The 26,430-nt window shown below is 41.1% G+C and overlaps 1 protein-coding gene across 1 annotated transcript; it reads right to left on the reverse strand.

Moving 5' to 3' along the window:
* Positions 1-784: 784 nt before the first annotated feature.
* On the reverse strand, positions 785-20,462 carry LOC135163333 (zinc finger protein ZIC 4-like). The gene is made up of 3 exons (XM_064122690.1): positions 19,191-20,462; positions 3,228-3,397; positions 785-2,609 (listed from the first exon to the last, which is right to left on the reverse strand). Exons 1-3 carry the CDS (start codon positions 20,107-20,109, stop codon positions 2,283-2,285), a joined length of 1,416 nt encoding a protein of 471 aa, XP_063978760.1. The 5' UTR covers positions 20,110-20,462; the 3' UTR covers positions 785-2,282.
* Between the last annotated feature and the right edge of the window lie 5,968 nt (positions 20,463-26,430).

The raw sequence follows: 26,430 nt of genomic DNA on the forward strand, positions 1-26,430 counted from the left end.
TCAATATGAACCAGAGCGTTATTGAAAACAATCGATCACCCGAAATCGCGAGATCTGGAAGACACCTTGGGCCCCTATCTTATCACCTGGTGATCTCGTCAGGAGGCGTGTCATCTCAATCCCCTCTCGTCCACCCAGTGCTCTCCTCCAGTCCCATAGGAGTAGAAAGGCCCCCATAAAAAAAATCCGAAACCCAAGAGAAAAAAAAGACATTCCTCGATGTCTGGGGACCAGCTAATAAAATCGTCCTACCTTGATTCCTCATATATACACCGGCAGAAAAAAAAACGAAATATTGAAGAAAAATATGTGTATAAGAAGGAAGGATTTTTTATCTGATCGAATCATCTGAATATCGAGCAATAAAAAGTGAAGCTTCCAGATTGTATCTTTCTCTTCTTTACCGTAGGTGGAAAGGTGGAATCGGACTGAAGGGAGAAAGGGGGTAGGAGTAAGGAGGTAGGAACCCCCCTAGACAATCTACTGGCGCCGAGTTGGCCAGTGCTTCGTATATTATTTCCCCAGTCTTCCCAAAACTTATATACACAGTTGTGTGTCGTTCCTTCTTTCTCTCATTTCTTTATTTCTCCACTAAATTTCTTGTCCAAGTCCAATGGCCAGCTTAATAAGAACAGTTTACTGCTGGGAAATATGACAACTTGTTTTCTGAAGAGTTATACATTTTTTGCAATATTTTCGATTCATTGATAAATGCAAAAAGTAAATAAATACCAATAAATCGATACGTCAAGATGAAGGAAAAAAATAATAAAGTAGACAGATGTTCTCTCTAACTTCTTCGCATCGCCAGTATATTTTGAATCTTTGCAAAACAAATTTTATAATATAGTACAATTTTGTCATTTATAACCCGACATTTATCTCTTTTTTATCGCACATTACTCTTTCTTAATGGTTAAGCATTATACACAAATTTCAGCATGATAATTACTATCATTACAAATAATATTACTTAATCAATGGTAGATCTCTGTATGTACAGGATATCACACAGCATAATTGAAATTTATATAATACAATCGATGGGCCGTTGCGTCCATCACCCTCGCATAACTTAAATTGGAAATATCTCGAGAAGATAACTATTTACAAATGTCTTTCTCTCTCCCTCTCATATTAATGACAAATCTATACAGCAAATACAGTATTTCCACTGCAGTCGGTTTAACATGTGGACTGAATGGTGATTAATGAACGTTGAATATCTGATCTAAATGAGTCTCGCTGTCGACAATCGGATTGACCAAGTCTTAGAGAAATGATCTCACAGAGGTGTCGAATGTTAAACAAAATTTTTCCTTAAATTGTCTCACCAATTTTTTTTGCAAAATGTTTCTGAACTATTGCGGGACAGGACGGTCACAGAATCCCGTTTTCAAATATTTTGGAACACTAAAAGATTTTTTAAGAACTCGTGTCATTCATGATTATTCTGGTCTGTCATTCACGGTCTTGTTTCGGCAATGTTTATTGATGGAATAATACATTTCAAGTCAAGTTGTGGAAAGTAGAGCATATTTCTCCAGGAATCAGATTGGTGGATGGCAACCTTGTGGAAGAGTTACGATTGGTCAATATCATCATGGAAAACGTATCATCCTTTTGCACGTGATCTCCCGATTGAAAGAGGCGCATGCAAAAAAGTGAAAATTACATATCTCGCAGGGTATGTTACTGTCTCAAACGGAGGCCTGCAAATTCATTGTTGTCATCGTCAGCCTCTCATATTCCTACCTGGGTATTCCAACAAGGGACGATTGAATTTCCACGAATTTTTGGTTAGCAAAATGAGGCACAGATGTGGCTAAACTTGTACATGACTTGAATCCTAAGCACAATATATCCTCCTTAATCGGATAAATGCATCAATGTTTGCAAAAATTGGAATGTTTCCGGGTTGAATTACTATTGATTGCACTTGAACAATTTTTTTCAGCGACTTGAAGACAATCGCGGTCAATAAACAATTATTTGCGATGACCAAGTGCTCACGAGCTTCACTGCATATTTAACACTTCATTTTTGATTTTTTTCTTTCTCCTCTAGTCTGGAACATTAATCACCTGCTTTCAGTTTGCGTAAATTTGATTTTGATTTGAAAACTCCCATAGAAATAAATATAACTGTCCACGAAATCGGCCACTCTTCTCTCGTTTATTTTGCAATTGTGATTCTCTAACAATATAAAAAAATAATTTAATTAGAAGAACCGATGCATTTACCGACGAGCGATGTCATCTCTGAGAAAACACCAAGTCAGCTCAGTATGCCGTCGCTTGATGATGCATAAGGGTGTGATTGAAGTGGTGTCCTAGGTGATGGGGTGGTGGTGGGCCGGGCAATGGGCTGTGCTGGGTTCCAACAGTCGGTGGTTGGCAGACATACCACTCAGTCAACTCTGGCCCCCTCGACGAGGGATGGTTGTTTGTCGTTGGGTTGGCTGGTGTTACAGTTGGTACTGCAGACGGTGGCTGGGGTGACTCAGTGTGTCCAGTTACTGATAAACTTCCACCACTGCTGCTACTCTCCTCACCCTCGCTCTCATAACCACCCCCCAGTTTCCCTTCACCCAGAGTCATACCGTGCACCTAGAATAAAAGACAAATAAAGTGTTCTTCATTATTTCAATGGACAATAGAGTTAATAAAAAATATTTTAATTAAGCGGTTGGAGACGTGACGAGAGACCTCTGGTATTTGTTTCTCAATCTTTTATTTTGTCGTCGCTTCTTCATAATTCAACGGGCAAATCTCGGCGACTGGCTTCCGCGAATCCACGGGTCTCGGTGAGGGAGAGCCCCTTATCGTTCACGTATCTCCAGGAGTCAGTTGGGTCAGGCCCTCCTTCAACCCTATATTATTCTCATTCCTCTCTATTTCTCTTCTACCCAAAACAAGAATTCGCGGACGTAATTTTCTATTAATATTCCACACTCGATCGTGTGTTGAAACTACTGACGTATCATTGTTTACATAGAAAAATTTTGTTTAAGCAATGATTGTTCTATCTATTTCTACACTTGTCGTGAATCAAAAAAAAGGGGTTGATAAATCGTCATTTTGCCCACGACAACTAGCCTGCAGAACACCATAAATTACTCGGAATTCTAGCGCACGATAAAATGTTTATACTTTGGAGAATTTCACCAAAAGTTCTCTGTCGTTGTTCGCATCTCCCTAACCACTAGCCATGCAATATATTTTTACCTTCATGTGTTTGCGCAACGAGCTAGGATGTGTGTATGACTTGTCACAACCAGATACTCGACAGTTGTACGGCTTGTCCGATGTGTGAACGTGACTGTGCTTCTTGCGATCGCTGCTATTTGCGAATCGTCTCTCGCACCCTGAATATTCGCACTTGAACGGCTTTTCTCCTGTAATTATAAAAATTAACGATTCCAATTAGAAATAATCGAAAATAACGAAACAATGATAATTCCTTTATTCTAAGACTACCTCGCTGACCTTTCAACCGACGATATTAACGACTTCCAACAATCATCCATACACAGCCAATTAATTATCTCAATATTTGATATTTATCTAATATTTTTCTGTCTAATGAAGAAGAAAGAAGCATAGCAGAGTTGTATGTACGCAATTCAGCTCATTCTAAACTGATCTCTTCCACTCTATTCTCCATTGAAAAATTATCTCTCCGGACAGCCGTTGGTTTCGTGTCTCCCAGGAGTTAAAGCTGAGGAAAAGATATTGAGAGATAAGGTCTCCTGAGCACGAATGGCTGCCCTCGGAACTCACCCCCTCTGCGGTAGAGAAACGCGTCTCCTGGAAAAAGAAGTGTAAAGGCGGCGAAGCGAGGGCTGGGGGGGGAGGGTGTAGGGAAAAAGAGTGGCGTGACTTTATTTATATCAACCGGAAGTTGACGGAGAATATATTTCAGACGCCAGCCCCACTGCCAAGAGCGCCCTCTCTCCTCTCCGGAGGCGCGAAAAGCGGAAGCACAAACTTGGCGCTTTTTTTTCAACTTTTTTTTCTCCCTTACTTCCACCATTCCTCCCTCCGTCCTCTCCCCACCCCGCGCCATTTTTTATCTTCTTCTTTTAACGTAGAAAATGGTGAATTCACTTCCTGACGGAATAAAAAATCCACCGCACGAAACCCCAGCGAGATAAAAAGAAACAAATGGACCTGGACAATGGAAAATAAAGGGGGAAAAGAGTGTTTGACTAATTCATTGTAAACTAATTGGTTATTCGTTTCACGAGGGACTGAGAAGTGTGATAAACGCGCTCGGCTTGGCTTGTCCGATATGTCAACGTGACACGGATTATATTCAAATCGACGGTGCACAGTTGGACGTCGCACGCCGACACACACACCAGCAAAGAGGGCCCTGTCCCTTGCTGGTCCTGGAGGAATCCTTTAAATATTTATGAAGTTAACGGGAAGGTTTAGATGGACCTTGCGAATCCCTCGTTCTATGGACAATTTCAGCAAAGATGGGGGCTAGCAGTAAAAGTAAACCTATCTTTGAAAATTTGGGACGATTTTTGTGAAGAAAATCAATGCCAATTGACTCACATGAAAGCGATGTCTCAAACTCAGGGAAATAGAACTAATGAGTTCAAGTATTTGTAGGATCTAATTGTTGCATATTTCCATTTAATAATTACTCGCATTGAAGAAATGATTTCTCATCTTCATTTCAAATATTGAGCCGTTGGTAATTCTGATGAGGCAGAGACCTACCTCATCCACCGGACTCTGCAACCCGGAGTTACGGGATTATCACAAATATCCAAACAAGGGCTGACTAAACGATGCATTAATTTCGCGACGATAAATTCCAACCTGATAATTTCCAGGGCACTTTACACTCCATCATATCCCTCTAATCCAATTCTCCGATTTCTGCATTCCCATCCCGAAACTCGAGAAGACGAGGGTGCCATCTTCATCACAATAAGACCACAGAGAAAGAGAAAGGAAAAAAAAAACGATTAATAACATTTCAAATCTGTCTGAGCCAGAGAGAATGAAGCGTTGGGGAAGGGGAGTAGACAACTCGGTAGCGCGTTGGCAAATAAATAGAAGATAAATAAAAAGTATATACGTTTCTATTCTGGCGTACGGTTGCGTGTGCAGATGGCAACAATGTGAATCCCCTACCCCTCACCACCCCTCCCTTTTTTTTCCAATGAAATATTGCCCACGTTTGTGTCTCACCTACCCAAAAATCAGACGAAGGAGACCTCGTATCGTCCTCGTATTCCCCGTCGGCTCGTGCAGTCCTCGGAGTCAACACCGACTCAAATAACATTCGACTCGATGAGAGAGAGGGGCGGGGGGTTGGGGCGACGGAGATCGAAAGAAGGACAAAATCATTGGAGGTATGGGTGAGAGGGAGTGAATCACAGTGGCGCGCGCTATTCTCCGATACAATTTTTCGAGTCGGTGTATCGTGTTATGACTTTCAGAATGGGGAGCACAATGGTCCAGATCCGAGGACGGATAAAATAGTTATTATAATCGTTCTGGTTCGGGAGAATTGGGGTGGGGAAATTGTCTGATCCCACCTTCAAAGCTGCTCTCTCACTCATTGGGTCCCTGGAGATAGCCAGGATGACTTTAATATACGTGTGAATTCAGATGAAATCGAATGAGAAGCAAAATGATATCACAAATGAGAATGGATTTGTAATGAGGAGATGATTATCGGGGAGCAATAGATTTTCAGTCTGTTAGAGGGGTACAAATATTTTGAAGAGGGCGATTTTTAGGTTTTTTCCTTTTAAATGGGGATGACGAATTCTTTTTCTTCTAGAAAATTCCAAAATTCACGAATGGAATTTAAAGAAAATTAATGTGAATTGATTTTTTAATCTAAAAGATCGTTAGAACATTTTTTGAAGGGGAAAAAGGAAGAAATGAAGAACGAAATTCTTCCGCAGGTTAACAATAGACACCGAATTGTCTTGCGGGTAGAGAAAAAATTTCGGACATTACACTTTCACCAATTTTGGAAAATTCCGAGGTGACAAAATTCTTCTGTAAAAGAAATCCTAACGATGAGAAATGCCTTTTGACATTCAGATATTTCTCCGCAATTTTTCCTTTCCACGAGCACAGAATAGCAAGCCTATAATTTATCAGGAAGAAGTGACTCCTGAAAAAGATTTTTCAAATCTTTGGTCCACTTTCAGGAAGGAAGCTCATTGAGCCACAGTTTTTTGGTGAAAAAGGAAAGAAAAAAAACACATTGAAACGAGTGATATATGGGCGTACGCCATTGTGAAGTCTGTGCAACGAGTCCTGCAGGGCCCAAGTATAATGGATGATTTTTCGCGTCTATTGTATTGCCGAGTAGGCCTAGGACACCATTCCACCCCACATTGTTACTGAGGATAGAAAAACTTCCCCTCCCTGGCACTTCTGATGATGCACACCTTCTCACTTTTCCGTGGATCCTCCGTTTCGTTCTGTATCCACTAGTGAGAATGCGACGGACGAAGAAGAAAAAAAAAAGTGGAATCGAATTGGAAGAATGGTTCATCGGTTCCACCTCCTGCCACCGCCACTCATTCTCGGTGAGTTCTCGAGTGGATAATTTTCTTGTTATTCGTTGGACATTAAGGGAACGAGAGGTGGGCCCCCAAGTGTAAATCGATCTGCTACGATTTGACACTGAAAGTGTAGGAGACGATGAGAAACAAGATGAGATATGTGATAAAGAATTTTTGAGTGACCAAGAAAGAGGAGATGAGAGACCAGTGATAACTATTGAGGATTAACTCCTGAGATATTGGATGTAGATAAGTGTGGGATACCTTTTTTTTTTTTATTTCTGAAATTCCTAATCTCGAGGAGTCATGTTTTACCAGGAAATAAATACGAACGAGGGAACAAGCGTTTACCGATCACGAGGATCATGACACGCCTCGTCGACTTCTGGAGGGCCCTCGTGTGTTGCCAAAAACACGGGAGAGATTAGGAGAAATGAAAGAAGTTGTTTCGCTGGAGAACGGGGAGACTAAAAGAACCGCAAAGCCGTGGGTAAACTACTGGCTGATGCGCTACGATCATTCCGCCATGTTGGCTATGAAAAGGGAGGGCAGATGTTTCGATTCTACTCGACTGTGGTAATTCGAGTGTTTGGGTAGGCCCCCGGACTATCCTACTGATATTTACTTCGCTTATTCATTCATTTCCACGTGTGTGAACATTGATTTGAGTTTAATTAGGAGGACAACTGTTTTTCTCTCCCTCTTTGGACCTGAATTTATGATTTTTTATGAACTATCTTGTCTCTCCACTTTCGGCAATTCGTAACGTCTCCTAATTGAAAATGACTACAGATACAACAAATCAAACGCGACACAATCTCCCCAAAATATTTAACACGTCTTCAGATAATTTCATTCAAAAATCTTTTCCATTGTCTCGTCGTGCAATTTATCAGCAAAAAAATTCCTGTAAATTCCAGAATTACCCTGAAAATTGGTATCTTGATTTCCTGAAAATTCGGTAGCTCACGTGGGCCAAACGTGAGGGACAGTTTAGTCTCGTGTATCCAGCGCTGGTTATCCGAGCTCGTGATGCTACCGTCGCGAGCCACCACCATTCCACATCCAAGAACGTTCATTCCAAACGTGTCTTATATACCACCAACGTTCCAGTTCCCCAACTATATTATGTTTATGTAAACGTAGCGCCTCGTACGCGTGTTTGTTTGAGACACAGACGAGCAGGGAAGTTGGAGGATGAGGATAGAGATCAAAATGTGAGATTTTCTGAAACTGCTGTTGGGATTATAAAAGATAGGGGCGCCATGGACAACGGTATGTCGGGGTATAGAGTTTCCGGCGGTGAGGGGACAGGGGGGGATGGAGACACCGGAATCCACATACGCCGTGAATCTTCGGGGAATTGGCTCGTTTGATTCCCTGAATGTTTTGGCCACCAGTTGCTGATCAACTTTCATCATCTCGACAGACAGACTCTAATGATTTCACTCCTCCAATAAAACTTTATTTTATTCATCACGAGGAGGGGCCTAATTTTTCATGGAACATGTCGGGCTGGTTCGGTTTTGTTCTCCACTGTTTTACGGCACTTCTTGTCATTTTATTTGGACACTGACCCGCTGTATATAGTTGTCACAGCGAGCTGAGGATATCTCAACAACGATCAGTGGTAATTGAATATCTTGGGGCGAAAGAATGGTGGCTGCATTTGCCACCAGTTGAAAAACCTTTCCACCATTGGATTCGACCGAATTAATCAGATATTTATCGTTCGTTGGTGGGGAAATTTTTAAGAAATTAATTTGACGGAATTTCAAGAGCTCTGTAGACTTGCTACATTTCGTTCAAGGGAGGAAATTGAATTTAGGGTTCAGTATCTTTCTATTCCATGATTTGGTATTCCATTTATTTTCATTATTCTACTCAGTACCATGAAAAATGTGGGAAATTCATGGAGTTCTAAATAATCCGAGAACACAATGTCACCGCTGCAGATGATAACGAAGTGCACCAAATAAGCTAGTGTTAAACCGTGAATAAAGGACATCCGGTTGTAGGAAGAGCGTTAAAAACGTTCAAACGAGCATGTGACTGAAGACTGGACACCTCGTAAATACCCATTGATCCTCAGCCATTCCACGGCGTTGCTTTGAAGGAGCGTGCCAAAGGTACATGCAACACAAGCCCTCAAGGGTCCTTGAAACACCAAATCTCCCGCAGCATTCTCAAGGTCTTTACCTCTCAGGGCCATTGAGTCAAGAGAGTTTGTCCAAACTTTTAAAGCCAGCGTGCACAGTCTCCGGAGCAAAAGAAAATCCCGAACTTTGGCACCCGATGAACGAAAAAAAGATTTTCGTGGGGGGATAAAGTGAGACAGAGCCATCGGCGACGGTTGGAGGGTGTGAGGAGAAACACAAGGTGGCGAATACGAGAGGTTCTCGTATTGTTGGCCTCTGCTAAATGCCACAAAATCCTAGAGTACCGCGATACGGCTTGTTAGAATTGTCCATTGTCCCCTCTTGGAAAAAAAGCTCTTTCCAATTCTCAAAATTTTGCCGTCATCTCTTTTTACTTATCTCAGTCTCATTTCGGGATTTTTAACCGAAAAAGCTTAAATCAAGTCGACCGTGAAACACCCGAGAATACACACTTTGTAACTATTTTGTTCTTTTTCGAGGAGAGGAAAACACTTGAAAATTTTTGTCGGTGAAATTCTGGAAAGGCTGAGCTTCCTGGAAATTTTTCATTATGTTACAGATTTACTAGATGTTCTAGGAAGTTTTTGAGTTTTCTGAAAATTGCGGAAATAACAGGAATTAACAGAAATTAATTTTCCTCTCTTTGAAAAATTTTCAACTCCTGAAAAATAATAATTTTGTCTATTTACAGTGGACCTTATTATTTAAACTAGACAACAGACAGAGTTTCCCAAAAATTCAATGATATTCGGAAAAATAAATATGCTTTTAAATGTTTGACGAAGTCTGACACATCATGACTTTCCTTCTTTCTTGACTTGCCATGATTTTTTTATTTTTCATTGTGAATAACTTGTGATGAAGTTTCTTTTCTTTCCACGTCTCCGGATCTTTCTCCCCGGGTGTCAACACTCGAGGGAGGCTTGATACAGTTGGTTGAATGCCGGATGATGACTGTGGATAATGAAGATGAGGAGATGACAGAGAAATTAAGAAGTGCATTTCTCGAGGATTTGAGCAATATCTGGGCCCCTCCGAGCTGCGCCTTTAGTCACAGTTAATTTGGTTAGCGGACGGTCAGTCATTAATAGATCGAGGAGGAAGATCGATTGGTATTTATTGACTGACAATGATTCGACATTTTTTTTCAAATCTCAGTCTCACCCCCTTTTGTTTTTTTATGTTCATCGTTTGGGTCTCGAACTTTAACACACACATGAACGAGCTGATCTATTCTCATGTCTCGCGTGTGGCCAGTTTGGCTTATTAATGAACGGCTGGGGGTCATCTAATGACTGGACACAGGGCGTGGCGGGAAGATTGCTAAATCAGAGGGTAAAGGAGAGCAGGAGTTATCCACTTGGCCTCTGAGATCCTGAACGATGAAATAGGTATGCAGGGCCCTTTCTGGGTATCCTCAACACCCACGAGAATGGTTTAATGACCCTGCACTTTCTTGGGAATCATTAATTATCACCATTCATTGGCAGATGTTTTGAAAATCTGGGCTGGAATTTCTACTGTTATTTTCACGGAGATAATAAGACTTTTGTTTTGGTGAAGTCAAATTTAGTCGATGACTATTTTAGGTGGATTCAACGAGGATAAAAAATTCTCCGGGAAAACTATAAATTTCTCGCAAACAGTCCATCAACGTGGAAAACAAATAATAAAATTAATTTCAAAATATCTCACAACCTGTCTCTCAGTTTCAATTCTCCCGGTCCTCTCCCATTGAGTCGCATCAAACATTTCAATGAAGACCCCACCAGAAATATCACCAATGTCTGCAAAACGACGTAAACTATCTAAAAAGGCCCTCATCCTCCACCGACGGCGCGTAAGCTCATGTACACGAGTGAGACAGAGCGAATACGAATGCAGGAGAAGAACATAATGTTTCCCACAGCGCGCGGAGTTGTATATTTTACGATATGGCGAGCAATTTGACATCTCGCACGAGACATAATTCACCCTCTCACCCACACTCCCCCGTTCCAGCCACACATCCACACGTGTACATCATATTTGAGACACACACACATCGGCAAAAACACGATAGGAAAGGGGGAAAAAAAAAATAAGTGAACCACACACTCGTCGTCATTGGTTGAATGAGTGTGGGTGTAAAATGTATAGAGGGACAAGAGAGTGGATAGAATGAGATAAAAAAAAATGTTAAAGGGTTGGCAGCATATTCTGGGTGTATGGTAGTCTCGTGTGTGCGTTCGAGCGCATCGAAACCATTAGAGGGCAGAGCTTGGGCCTCTTCGTAAATATAACGGACGGTCCACGTTCCCGCGCCCGGTTTTGTTTATCTGTCTTTTTTTTTTCATTTTTATTTTTGTTCTTGTCTCAAGTATCTTTTTATTATTCCCGGGGTCCTTTCTTTTTTGCAAACTGATTCATTTCTGGGCACTGCAGTTCGCGGGCCATATTCTTTTTATTCCAAGCCTGATACGCCGTTGGCGTGCTTAGGCACCGTTTCACGGTGCAATTTTATTTATTGGAATTTTGCGAAACGACCGAGTCGAATATATTCTTCCTCTCGGATTTTTTCTCGATGGGGAGATCGTTTGTCCCTCATCTCTCATTTTAATCGACTATAATTAGCCGGAGGGAGAGGGGATTATTCAACGGAAGCGATGGGCGTTCGATTGTGGATTTTGATGATTTTTCGAGGTTTTTCTAATGGCATTCGATCAACATTGATCAACACTCGGCAATCAATAGAGTGCTCAGACATTTTCGTTGATAATGAATACATAAATTATTTACATTTTCAACAATGTAAAAAAATATATTAAACAAAATGTAGCGGGATATAAAGAACTGTCTTTTTCCGCTCATCAAAAATCGCGTAAAAAGTCCATTTCCAATGTTTTAAAAAAATAATATCTCCGAGAATTAAACGAGTGACCGTTGTTTACGATTTTGCATATCAAACCGGCCCTCCACATTCGCATTAAATTCTCCACCGTCGGCAATACCCTGTAAACCCCTGCAATCTCCGAGTAATTTCCCTCCCCCCTAAATCGAAAATCCCATTCTCGAGTCATCGCTTGGCGACCATCTCCAATTTTTTTTTTTCTGAGAAAATCCAACATTCAGGAGAATGTCCACAAACCCATTGGGTCCCGATAGCCCAAGGAATTGAAGACTGGTTCGACGATTTCCACTTGATAATTCATGATAACGACGCCTAATACACGATAATTATCTAATGCCTGCCTCCGAGTATCATTCCGTAAATATTTACAGGGCAATTCTGCCCCCTCCCTCTCGCCCCGCGTGCCTTGAGAAAACAACTGTTACATTTACGATGCCAGAAGTAATCGTTAAATTGTAGGACAAGAGGCACTCGACATATAAAAGAAAAATCCCACGAGCGCTCGTAGAAACATAAAAACTTGTGTATCATTTCATTAATTGGTGGTAGATTTAATTGGATTCTCCCTCTCCCGAGACACAGCCAGAGTGATTCGAATATTTTGAATTCTCGTTCTGACTCGGAATTGACCTGGTGTGGAGGTGGGTCAGACATTTGATTTTATGATTTTTTTTTTCTCAACCTATCGTTCGAGGTATTTCAACGTCCTTCTGTGTTGCAGATAGGGAAGTGGACTAATTTCGATACGAAACAGGAGTTGGGAAAAAGGCTTGAGGCAAAAAAAAAGGATATCGTGTTACGAAATTAAATTACAATGAGATTGTGAAAAGGGGTTCGAATATGTCAGCCCGATGATTTTGACAGGGCATGTTACAACCCGTTAAGTCAGTCAAATCCCACGGGACCGTCCTCTCGCATTCCACGAGTCAAAATTTGAGTTGATAAAAAATTATGAGAAAATTCAATTTTTTTGTAAAAACAACTTTTTGCAATAATTTCAAGTGGAGTTTACTCGACAGTCGCTCCCCTGGGAATCCCGACAGAAACTCCGTACATCAGTACACGAATGAGGGAAGAGGAGGACCGAAAAGAGCGGCCCAACATTCCACTGCTCGACCCGCGACCCCCCGACCCTCGCTCCCTAAATCATCCAACGCTCGCAATTCCGTTTTTGTTTCCACCACATTCGTAAAAATAGTACACGATAATTTTCATGCAATTTTTTTTCATCAAAATTGCCGATCCTTTGGGGCTTAAGACTAGTCCTCGTGAAATCGATTACATTCCATTGTTCAGCTCTGAATAATTATTTGTGGATAGAATCCGGTGTTTGGTTCGTAAACGCTGGAGTAATATCGGGATTATCCGGGGATAAACACACGGCGAAATGGAAAATAAACTGTCTGAGAATACGATAACTATTTATTTATCATTCTGATCTAATGTTATTTTGGTTTATCCGGAAATATTTTCTGCCGGTGAATTTTTTGTTGAATTTTAAATTGTAGGTGCAGAAGGAGAAAAAATTAAATGAATGAAAAATTAATGAGATTGGCTGATACGAATGATTAATTATCCTGAGCGTCAAGAATTTTAATGACTGAGTATTTAAGAAATGAAGATCAATTTACGAGCGTTGGAACTGAAGTGATTTTTTAAAAATACACTCAATTTTTATTTGAAAATTGAATAATAATTTTTTAAAAAGGTTCCTGACATTCCCAACGCATCCCCCAAAACCCCTGAATGACTCCCAGCCCACATACACAATTCAGCCATTCACAACTGTTGGTGTATACCCCACAGGCATTTAAAACTTCCAAGAAAGTATACTATTACAGCAACTCGATATTTTCCCGATGATCGTCATTGTCCTCCTGACCCTACCCCCTAAAGTAGAAATTCACAGATACAGCTACTGTGTTTAGATCCCGAGGAAGCCCAGGATGATTTACCCCGTCTTCGGTTACCCATTCTCATCGTCAATCTTCCCATAAAGACCAGAAACTAGAAGATAGGAGGAAACAGTTCCAAACAGTCCCAAATAAACACTCTCTCATTTTTCGATTCAAAAATAAAAATCTGGTTTCAATCAGATCTCAAGCCGGTGAAATTCCACCAAAACAATTCAACCCAAACGCCACAAAAAACGTATAAAAATCGTTAGAGGCCTGGTAAATGCTAGTGAACTTCGTCTCCCGCCCCCTTTCCACCCGCGCAACGCTGAGATTATTTTCTCAGCTGGCTCGGCCCCAGAGAAGCCAATCTCGTGAATGAGACGTGAGATAATTAAGACCCGTCTAGCTATGTTTTCACAGAAGCCCGATGACGCGGAGTTGTCACGTCAATGTCAATCCAAACGCATCCGACCTAACCTACAAATCCAAATAATCGCAGGAAGCATTCCTAACCTCATTTCATGGCACCTGACAAACGATAAGGAGACGCGAACCCTTGATACGAATGTACGGAGAGAAACATTGTCGAAGGGAATTTTATGGACAGATAATCTGTCCGTCAAAACCATATTCGGTAAAAATTACCGAACAGTCACGCACTTTTTCAGTGAATTTTCAGGAAAAAGTCCAGAACGTTTCCGAAAAAGTATAAAACGTTTAGTGAAAGAATGCGGAACTTTTCCGTAATTTTTATTGAATACTATTTTGACTGGTAGATTACGGAACATGCAGATAATTTTAAAAGAATTTTTATCTGCGTGGAAAGATTAGGGAATTTATTTCGAATATTTCCGAATTTTTTAGGCTTTTACGCAACAAAAGGAAAATTTCACAAAGAAAACTCTGGATTTCCCTGTAAAATGTAAGTTGTCTCGATAAAAAATTCTCGTTGCTGCAGCATTACTAAACTTAAGAAACTCTTATTTCTCTAAACTACTTCATGAAGAGGTGAAACATAGTTCTAGGTATGTGTCAGACAAAGAGAATCGATGGGGAGTGAAACATAATTTTTCCTGATAATATTTCGTCCGTGGCACCTAAAAGTCCGCTGACATCTCAACTTGGTGAATCAGTAGTTTAATTGCGACCCTAGGGATATTATTGGCAGTTTAGTGGGCGGCAACGCATCTTTCTTCTCGTTAGAGAGCACAGATATGAACGAGAGAGAGACGAGAAGTGGTAGCGTTGAGGCGCGCCCCGAGGCTAAGCGGCATTTTGCAACAAATCTCCACTTGTCTAAATCAGTTTCAAGTGAGATAAGTGTTTTAGCCCCCGAGGCCCTTAAAAACTCCCACATACCCCGGGATGGAAGATTGAGTTGGTCGTTGTGATGAACTGGCGTGATGAGCAAGTGGTACCGTCGGAAAGCGCTGATGCACTCGAACCATCTCACCTCAACGCCCTCAATCCCTCACGCGTCCCATAATTAACGGATTTATCAATTCAACTTTGATGAGTTCCCTCACTCACGCGCGAGACAAAAAAACCGGAGAAAAATAGCGAAACGAGTGGACTAATCGACAAAAAGTCAGTCGGGAAAATTCATCGACCGATTTATTCATAAAAAAATCGGTTACGGATGCGGAGAGATTTTTCATTAAATGGAAAAACATTTCTCTTCATATTAAACAAATGCCGTTTCACCCCTTGAATTTCTGAGAAACTGAACGGAAAAACGTAGGCCTTATATCCAGCATGGCGGCAGGATCGCGTGCACATACACAGCACACATGAAATCGCAAGAAACATATCCCCATCTCAAGCCGAATGATAATTACGTACTCGTTGAAAGACTGAAAATAACAACTGATTGCTGATAAATTATGCATCATGTTTAAAACTTCTCTCTCCGCTGTGTAAAAAATTATTGCAAAATTTTAATTAAACCCGAACGTCACAAAAATAAATGATTCACTCATGGAGTGAATATGCGTCATTAAAAAAAAAAAAGAAGGGGAAAAAATGCTGGAGAAACGAGTTGGTGCATGGCAGTGCGTAAGTAACCATTTACGTTGACTGTCTGTCCCCCCCTTGGGTTTTTATCTCAGGGGTAGGTTTGCCCCCCCCCCCCTCTTCGGCGACAAGCCCCTGGCCTACTTAACGCTTATTCCAACACCCCTCGAAAGCCTCATCCCGTATCATCCCCCTATTCTTTCACGAGTGAATCCCCCTTGGAGCCCGGCTTTTCCACCAATGAGAGACAACCGACTAAGGGGGAATCCCATTGTCAGTCTCTCACTCACCAATGATGATTGCGCGTGCGCGCACATGCCGATCAACAGAGGTTATACACAAATGAATAATATGAACGGGGGATGGTGATGCCGCTTCCGTGACGCTTTTTAACGTGTATCAATTTTAAGGACTAATGGGGTATGTCCTCAGGCGCATCTGGGAATGATGGGGTTTTTCACGGGGGTCGATAGGCAAATTTACGAATTTAATTGTTTTTATTTCAGCGGTGATGAAGGTATTGTTTGATGTGACAAAAATTCACGGGGATCTTTGCCCGCCTGACGATATTTGACAGCCCCATAAAATATTAAGGAAATATTATTCAAGAGTTTGTATGCCTTTTTTTCAATTAAAGAATAAAATTATTCTGAACACGCCGATATTTTGAATAATCGATGGAGAATGATTTGAAAATTTTCTGTCAACTATTCTCTTCTTGTTGCGGAACTACAGAAATGACACTCAAGTTCTATCTAATAATTCACTGGGTGAACTTATTCAAGCGACTGTGATCACAAATTTGTATTAAACTCGAATAACAATAATTTCTCCTGGCATCCCTTTAACTCACCTCTCCTGCACGACCTAAAATTCCGATCCTTATCCATACTGAATACGTACCGAGAACAAGCAAATATTTGGGTTTGCTTGTACACCCGGTGATTCTCAACGACAATGCGCGTGTACGTTCAGCAAAACGCGTTTATGCATTCCACCTCTCCCTCATCCGAGGGCTCCACTGGGGCACCAATAAACCCCGCTACCCGGACTATAATACACTCGAGGTCTCGTATAATACAATATGAATCTCGTATACGAGCCACACAGGGCAATATGCGACTTCAAACACTGACGACGAATCGAGACAAAGGGTAGTGCTTCATAAAAGACGGCGTTGAAGTGCAAAAAAATGTCTACCCACCCCTGTCAAATTGTTTTCAAAAAATGCCAATTTATTTGGACGCGTTCGAATGAAATTGGAACGTTCAAAATAAACAACAACAGCAGCAAATAAATATTAAAGTCATTTCCATTCGCTTTATGATTTTTTTTTTTTCACTCCAATCCAAAGAGAGCGGTCTTTTTATTCTGCTCTGCTGTGGCCGTCATAAATACACGTGTGATTGCATCCCCATGATTATTTACAGGGTAGTTGGGGCGTTAGAATTGGTAGACGAAGTGCTCCTCGCAACCGGAGAAAATGAAACTGAAATTTAATCACGCATGATATATAACTCACGTGAAAGCCCAGAGCGTCATACACACATTATCTCACTCCCTTGAGCCAAAATCCCGAGTAATCTATCTCTCTTTTGTACACGTGGCGGAAGTTACGAGCCGGAATGATTACGATCCTCATGCGCTCGTTAATTAATCCAGCTTGCATTTGCATGGCAGTTATAACTCGGCGATATTACCGATGTGAGCCTAGTTTCCCTGAGTTATAACTGCATGTGACGTGTGCCGCAGATGGAGAGAAATTTTTTTGTTAAAAATTTCAGTACAAGTTCTGGAAAATATTCACAATCTTCCGGTCGTGAAACATTCAATTGCTCTTAAGATAAAATTCCTGGAAACTATTGGGAAATTTTTTTTTCGGCAACTGCCAGGAAAAATTTACGTGCTCCAGTCAAATTTCCTGGAATGTTTTTCCAAGCCACCGGTTTGTGGTATTTTTTGGAAAAATTTCTCTCTGCAGGAGAAAATTTCATGGAATTTTCGCCCCGTGCTCTGTCATTTTTACGAAATATCTCTCCCCGTGGTTAAAATCCTGCGGGGCCCTCGAGAGAATGTAAAATGGGGAAAGGTAAAAACTAACAAATTGGGAACAAGAAAAATGACGTAAGGAATGGGCGTTGGTGAATAGAGAGAAATAAATTAACTGTATATCGAGGGAAGCTGTGGAATTCGATGTGGAAATTCCTTCCACTGGGATCTCGATGGAGGATCGGGATGGGCGAAGATGCCATGAGAGGAGAGAGAGAAGACGCCAGGCGTCGGGTACCCGTCGGACTGATCAACTCCAATCCACTGGCTTACCTATGTCCTATAAACGTTATGGTAATGTTGAATCCCCAACGATTCCCACTCCAGACATAAAGAGCCACGATATATGGTCTGGTAATTTCTTAATTGCGAGCCCACGAAAATTCTTGTCATCGTAAAGAGACGCGAGATTATATTGGGAGCCACCAGGCGCCAGTCTAACTAGTGGGGGTAATAATTCTTTGAAATATTCCTTGAATTCTCATTAATCTAATCATCAAGGCTCATCACATTGCGGGTTCGAAATTCAGATTAAAATATTGATTTTTAAAGGGACATATTTTTAATTACAGTCATCTACGTAATTTTTTAAATTTTAATTTGATCGAATGATCGCTTGAAATCTCATTTCATTTATTTTCGAAGGGTGAGACTGCAACTTTTAGACTGACAAGACAATGAACATTGATGGAAATTAAATAATGTTAAAAATTCAGGGAATTATTGTCATGAATTTTCAATTAATTGAAGATTGATTTCCCCGCAATATTGAATACTGTCGAAATTAATTCATGAAAAAGAATTAGTCATAAATGTAATTTGTTAACATAATTTCGTCGAAAATACGATTCAACCGATGCCAAGACACAAATCTCGGGGAACGAGTTTGCGATTTTTAAAAATGAAAATTTTCTAAAATAACCTGACAGAAAAGCCTCAACAATGCACCTCGGAAGAGCAGAATGAAATCTCAATGAGCCCTAATACCTTCGCCCCGAAGAATCACGAATTGAATTAAAGCGGAGGCGTTGATGTATCGCGATGAAAAATTGGCCCAACTCCGATGATAATCACGAGGGGTATCCCCTTACAACCGCAAGTGGATCATAACCTTACGTGATTTGAGATTGGCAATCTCGATTATACAGGGATATCGAGTGTATAATACCCTGCCGTAAAGTAATAGCACCTCTTCTGGGAATAACAGGGCAGGTAAGCTTGGGGTACAACCGAAAGGAGGTGGTTCCCCAGCCTAGACACTCCACGCAAGGAATTTTCCAATTTTCCCAAATATATGGATCACATCTTGTGCCTTTCGACCATAAAACCCCCATAAAATCCCCCAAATAAAGAATGTAAGGTTTATAGACAATCAGCTCCACCATCAATAAACTATGAACTAATAACAACCCCTCTAAGTAACATAAACTAACAATAACCCCTATTCAAATTCAAAGATCATCCGTACTTTCCATAGCCATATACATTATATAGGCTTATATATATATTATCGGATTTTGTCGTTACAATTCCAGGGGGCAATTTCAACCCAACGAGAATCGTAGCGATGCACCAATTGATAATAAATACTACCCGAAGACATGCGTCAATTTTTGTCAAATAAAACCACTTACCAGTATGCGTTCTCTTATGAATCTTTAGATTTTCCGATCTTGCAAAGACCTTTCCACACCCGGGAAATGGGCACGGAAAGGGTTTTTCTCCAGTATGCACCCTGATGTGATTGACGAGCTTGTACTTGGCCTTGAACGCCCTCCCATTCCTCGAGCAGCCCTGCCAGAAGCACGCGTGCGTAGTGCACTCAGGTCCACCCACGTGCTCAACAGTCAGATGTGTGACAATATCGTGAAGTGAACTGAACAATTTACCACACAATTTACGACCCGGTCCAGGAGTATCCTGATCCACCCACATGCAGGACATCTCCTGTCTCTGCGAACTCCCCGCAGTTCTCATGTACCTGAGGAAAGCGCCATGAGGATGATGACTTGGATGACTGACCGCTGGATGTTGTTGATGATGAATCGATGTTGGGGTTAAATGAGGCGCCCCGAGGTACTGGTGATGGGGTGGTAGTCTGGCATCCTGACCATAATGGCTGGGATAGTGGCCGGCAGCAGCTAGTGGATGTTGTCCCGGATGATGGGGAAATTGCTGCATTCCCGCTGTCGTACCATCATGATGAAGAGGTGTAAATAATCCAAGTCCACTCTCCGGTGTTGTCGGATTGGCTGTCGCATTGAACTCGTGCTCACGACGAAGGAGAAAATCACGGGCCGCGTAGGAAGGATGATGGCCCATGTGGTGGCCCATGTGAGGTGTCATGTGAGTCGCTGGATGGGGATGATGGGGTGGTGGATAGCCCTGGGGATGGAAGTGATGGTGTTGTTGGGATGGGGCCTCACCTGGCACTGGTTGAACACCAACATTGGCATCCATTGCTTCTCCAGCACCAGTTGGTGACAGCTTTATACCGAGATTCGCCAGGTGATGGGGATGGGAGGACACGGTGTCCAGGAATGTATTCATCATCTTGATGAGGTGTTTTATTGCTCCGTAATTTCGATTAATTCCATTTAATTTGATGCGTTATTCCTTCACACACTTCACAACACTGGATAAGTCATTCACTATCAGAAATGAATTGACGTTTTTGACGGAGCACTGGTAGTGTTTAAGTTCGATAATCACAATATTTTTTTTTTCCTGAAAATAATAAACACCAGTGGTCCTTTGAACTTGTCCGTCAAGTGTCAACGCGACTCCAGGAGACGCTACGCTGTTGCTGTACTCGATATACCGAACAAACAGATATAAAATCCGATGTATTCCTTGCTGCGTTCACAGCGGGACTGAGGTGGCACTCTGAGTTCTCACTGCGGGGTGACCCTAGCGAGCTCAGCCAAGTTCATCGCGTTGCCTCTATCCCCACTCCTGGCGACATTATCCCCACTTAGGGGGACCGCATGACCACGAACGGACGAATGAGGGGATAGCGGAGCAGATACCAGCGGGCAATTGGTGCAACGCGGACCATTAGACGCTGGAGGATGTTGGGGAACACTTTTGATATGTCTGGCGCAACCCCCCTGGGCGGACATGTCACTATCGCGCATGACGACACAACACCGCCCACATACGCCCCACCGCAGGGCGGGAATGCACTGTCTTTTTTAAAATAAAAACAAATTTTCGGGGTTCTGTGAGGGCACTTTTGGCGATTGGAGGATTCGTATGTTGGGAATGTTTTGATGATTTTTGATGTGTGGGACTGAGACTTTTGGACACGATAAATATCGATTTAATTTCGAAAGTTCCACTCGCCGAATCACCGCGTTAGCGCCGTCGAGCATTATGCTGATCAGGCCGATTGTAATTTTTTTTTGTCGTTGTACTTGCCTGAGAGGATTGTGAGCATAATAGAGGTAACGATGTCTGGGATTTTGAAGAGTTTTATGGCGCCTGTAATTTCGGAAAAGCAAACTTTGGGATTCTCGATTAACACATCAGATAAATTCTAGACGTCATTGTTGAGTTTTCGTATTAATGAGACACTACTACATCCTTATTCTAGCAGATATAAAGGCACTATGTGACAGTCTGTATAGAGATCAGTTTCGGAAATAACAGAAATTAACGGATATAATTCTGACCACCAAGACAAGTCCCTTTCGGCTAATGAATCCCTTGGGGTTTGGGGATTGTAGCAATTGAATGTGAGACATCCTAGCGAAGGGTTTTGGGACAAAAACCCTTTATAATTACGGCTATTTATATTGAGGGATTTGCGAAGTCTTTGTTGGGTTAAGCCCTGCTCGTAAATTGCAATTATTTAGGATAATATTTATTGGAGTATAAAGTGATTCGTTTTTATATTTTTGGGCTTTCCTTCAAAAATAGGGCAGGAAATTGTGGCAAAATTCAGGGAATATTTTATAATCCAAGGGAATTAGTCGAACCCTTCAACACCTTTATTTATGGCAGGTTTAGTTATTATGGGAAAATATTGAAAAAGAACGAATATCTTAAAACGATAATTTACATTCACCAATAAATTTAGTTTAAATAATGCCAAACAAGATTTTGGAATAAATGAAAAATGAGAATACTTGTTCCGTAAAAAGCATGAAACTTTACGGGATTAGAGAGATAGTTTACTGAGATAACAAGCTCAGAGCAAAGCTGATCTTGAACGATCTAACGCCCTCTTCGACAGTCGACAGTAAAAACAAAAAATCTTTTGTTAGCGCATTGTTAGGGAATGCCAATGGCGTACACTAAAATTCCTTCTACACCTGTTTAGAACGTGTTTAAACAGTAGTTGAAAAGATCATGTCATGGATTCGTTACTCAGATGCTTGAAAAGGCAAGGGTAATTATACATGAACCAGGGCCCTTGGTAAAGCATTGTCAGGATAATCCTGATCGCAGTTTCTGAGTTAAGTCGAGTACTGGCGCACCTTCTCGATGAGTAGAATGGCCACTGGATGCCAGATCAAACATCTCTCTTTGGTGTTTCCAATACGCCACACAGGTGCACCCAAGAGCCCCTGAATTCCAGGAATTCCGGGTACCTGTAAATGAGAGCCTTGTGGGTGTAATCTCCGATTGTGATCATCGGGAGGGAATAAAAGGTGGAACGTGAATTAATTCGGACAAGATAACGGGCGATAGCAAATTGAGGGGCATGGGAGTCGTGTTTTTGGGCGATTGTGGGCGCTAAAGAGCAATGAAAAATGAATTGGCTTGTATCTTCATGGGGATAATGATCCTTGTTGAACAACGGATCTGATCGACGTGGGGGAACATTAGGAGGCGACTATCTCCATGAATTTAATCATTTTTTTTCGGTCAGGAGGATACGCATAAACAGTTTGTTAGGAATAGGTAACTTCTATGTTTTGGGAGGATTAACAGACAAAATTATCTCGCCTGGAATTTATTTATATTTTTGGAGCAGTAATTTCCAAGTAAATCAATCGCAATTGCAAACATGAGAATTATTAATCAACAAATCAATACTCAAAGTCCAATTTTCTGGATTGACCACTTCGTTGGTGAAATGGGCTCGAGAGAGTATCCATACGACTATAGACAGTCCAAATGAAAAAAGTTTCGACTTCAGTTTAATAATACATGCAAACAATTCACTGCATTATGACCGAACATCGTGAGCTACCAAGCAGTAAAGTCATTTCGGGCCCCCAGGAGGTGGTCATTGTCTTCCCTCCGGTCATCGCTCACCAGGTCGTCGTCATTACATTTAATTAATCATTAAAGCCGATGGATTCAAACCGAAACACCAGCATCAAAAATTCATGCCCCATGCCATCAATCGGAGAAATTGTTGATCATTAGAGAGCCTTGCATCTCTGAATATCAATGTGAAACCATGAAAAACCCATCAGTTTTCTTGAAATAATTTTCGTAATCAAATGCTGAAAACTCAAGTGGAATGGCATTTTGGTTTATGAAACAGCAGTCGACGTTTCACCTTCTGCCATTCATCAGGCCTCACATTAGCCGTAATTGCACGTCAGTAGTTTGATGGTGGAGAGAAAAAATTTTTAAGTTCCTCATGTAATCCAGAAGCATCAGCCGCTGCCGGGAGTTGACGATTATTCATTTGAAGTGCTTTTAATTTGTAAATGACCAGCTTGTACCATTCATTTATCCGCACGTCACGACTGGAAGATGCGTTTATCGCGTGAGCGATGGCCAGTCGTGGCAATTCTCCTCGGCTTGGAAAATGGCTGATCTGTGTTTTTGATTTTTCACAATAATTTTTTTTTCCCTCTCCCATTTTCTTGCGCGTCATCAGGAGATACATTCACCTGCAGCGCGAGCCTTCAGTTGCTGTACTTATCTGCTAGAGTGATTACGGAAAAAAATGGAGTTTTACTTTTTCTTTCAAGGTACCAAAGGACCCACTGATTTATTGTATCAATAAATAATGGAGATGTGAATGAGAAATGGCTGTTTGGGGGGGAAGGGAACAAAGAGTGGGCCGACTTGGGGGTTTTGGTTGGACACGCAAATGTTGGATTGGTTAGATTCGACGGCGAGATGCAGAGAACGATGGGACATGGAGATCTTGTCTTGGGAGTCATTAGGCGAACGACAATCGGTGTTGAGGGGCTGCGGGGGGTGGTCTCTCTGTTTTTACGGGGGGAAGCGGTTTCTTTGGGACCGGGCCCAGGTGGATGTGACGGAGTTCTAAGGATTTTCGCTCTATTTCAGCATCTGATTTTCGATTATTGGTAATTATCAGTCTTGGGGATGCTGATGAGTTCATTTGGGGGTGATGACTTCTTTCAGTATTTTTTTTTGGTTCAGGGGCGTCAGTTCGGATGAATTTGTCAGGGATATTTTATTGGGGTTATAGTTTTACTTCGTAAGGAAAAGAAAAATGTTATCTCCGGTTTTTTGCGATTTATTGATAAATATTTATTTCATTTTTCTCCAAATCAATAGAGGATGATACAAGAGCAGTAAACAATGATTTGTTATCTCCATTATTTTTTCCTCATTTTATTCTCTAACAGAGTCATAAATCTCGAGGACTGGTCGGTGGTCGTCAGCGAAGTATAAAAATAAAACGCACAGATCTTAGACGTCAGAGTTTATTTCACATTGGCAAAAGAAATTACCACCGATGAAAACAAAAAGCCCTGAATTTACAACAGTACAACAACTATCGGGCAATTCTTTAGAGTCAATTTATCATAAACGTAGTAAGAACAAATTTGAGAATCGCGTGATTCCGATCGATGATCCTCGAGCCACCCTTTCTCCACTGGCCTGACCCACAATATAAATAAATATAAAAAAATAAGGTGGATGAAAAAATGGTCGTGTTTGGATAAATCATCGGCTCTTTATCCTTGTTTACCCTCGTGCCTTACGCGGATATATTTCATTGTCACCCGTCTCCACGGCCTATTCAGATTGGAAATGACCGCAGGGCTGCGTGTAATTTTTATTATCATATTCCCTGGATTTTTCATTTTCATCCTGTGGTTATGTTCCCTTCGTCGTTGGCCCGAGGTTTCTCCTCTTTCTTTTTCATATTTCGGCTCTAATATTTTTGTCGGGCCGCTCGTTTAGAGATAACCATCGCATCCCTGTATCTCACCACTCATCAGTGTACAAATTTTTATCTTTCGGCTCGGAGACGTTCGTCATTTTTTCGTTCACGAATTTTTCAAGTAAATTCTCGTGAAAATGAATGTAAAACCGAAGAAATTAAGGCTGAGGAGTTGGGATATTTTGAAAAACGAATTCTAATATTTTCCATTGAAACAAAAATTCTCTGACGTTGTTGCTGTTATTCTTCATAATTTGATGTAGAATGAAATGAAAATGGCGCACTCATCATTTTTGAAATTATTACCCCATCATACCCCCCACAGAATAATGTTCAAATTACGATAAAAATGATTCTCATGAAAGAATAAATAGAATTAATAAATCGAGGGTGAAAACGTCACGAACAAAACGTCGCTATAAAACCTTGAGCATTGCAACCCCTAAAAAATGATCGTTGACCCCTGCGGTGTAGCAGATGCACCGTTCCTGCGGTACCAAACACCGCTCCCTCACCCCTCGACATCTCGTGTCCGCACTTGGATAGTGTAGGGGTTGCCCAATTTTTCCCCCATTCCTCAATCTTCACCTTGCTTGAAATATTGGATCATTCTGGGCTATACCGATCTACTGATAAATTCCGCATGGCAGAGCGGAGTATTTCTCTACGATCACTATCAATCAATTCTATGAAACCCCCCAAACCCGGAGAACCACCGAAACCCCTAGAAAAAAGAGAACAAAATTACCTCACTTGAATTATTACACATAATTACACTTAAATTATCATAAAAAAAACATTAACCCCTTCAAATAGTAAAAGATTGTGTCCAAGATAATTTTTTCAAACGGATGTATACAAACATCAATTTCTAGTGGTCGATTTTCTCCCGGAAAATTTTTCCCTTGACTTTTTTAAATTTCTCACTTGTAAACATTCTTCTTTTGGAAATTAATTTTCGTGAATTTTTTATAAGGAAATTAATTAAATTTGGCAACAGCTGTGAGCGTTTAATAACTATAATAAGTCCACAATTAATAAATCAAAATAATTAAGTGCCGGGGCTAAGAATGATGAATTGATGGTGTTTTCGGATGTTCGTCTGATCACAAATTTTTCAGGGGAGAAATTTTCTCGGAATTTCACTGGAAAACTAAATGTCAAATGTCTGCAAACCAGCGGGACTTTTGCAAGTATAAAAATATAAAAAAAAAATGCTAACAAGTTTTCCTTTTGTTTCTCTGTAATATTAATCATCGTACGATTTTCCCTTCGCCCAGCGTTTAAAATGGGCGGGTGCAGGAGTCAAGCAATGAATCTTTTCCGCATTTTCAGGTTCCAGCCCCGATGGACTCACTCCTCAAGGAGAAACCGAGAATCCAGAAGATGTAGATCATCATAATTAGGGGCTGCGGTTCAGGTGTCTGAAACAAAGAGATCCTCGTTGGCCCTCGGACCCAGTGGTATTTCCTAAAACCCTTGAAACCTCGAGTATAATTAAAAGCTAATATTTATGAAATTATCCGACAAGGTCATTATTTTGAAAAAGTGTGTCTGAAATAAGTCATGAGGTCTGACAAGTTGATAGAAACTTTGATAATTTATTTTTTCCTCGGTTGTACCAATTTACCCGGTTATTCCAGACTGAAATGGAAGAATCCAATTACCGGAAGGCACTCAATCCCCCAAACGCAATAATCCACCGAGACGAATAACCGGAAATGGGGTTAATGAGTGAACAGGACAGAAAGGGTGGACAATTGTAA

This window comes from Diachasmimorpha longicaudata, chromosome 6 (assembly GCF_034640455.1).
Source record: "Diachasmimorpha longicaudata isolate KC_UGA_2023 chromosome 6, iyDiaLong2, whole genome shotgun sequence".
NCBI lineage: Eukaryota > Metazoa > Arthropoda > Insecta > Hymenoptera > Braconidae > Diachasmimorpha > Diachasmimorpha longicaudata.

What these genes read in the sequence shown, in the direction of transcription:
- LOC135163333 (XM_064122690.1), bottom strand. Translation starts at nt 20,109, where the DNA reads ATGATGAATACATTCCTGGACACCGTGTCCTCCCATCCCCATCACCTG. An exon ending in TCATAAGAGAACGCATACTG is followed by an intron (nt 3,398 to 19,190) that starts GTAAGTGGTTTT and finishes TTATAATTACAG; the next exon opens with GAGAAAAGCCGTTCAAGTGC. An exon ending in CGTTGCGCAAACACATGAAG is followed by an intron (nt 2,610 to 3,227) that starts GTAAAAATATAT and finishes CTTTTATTCTAG; the next exon opens with GTGCACGGTATGACTCTGGG.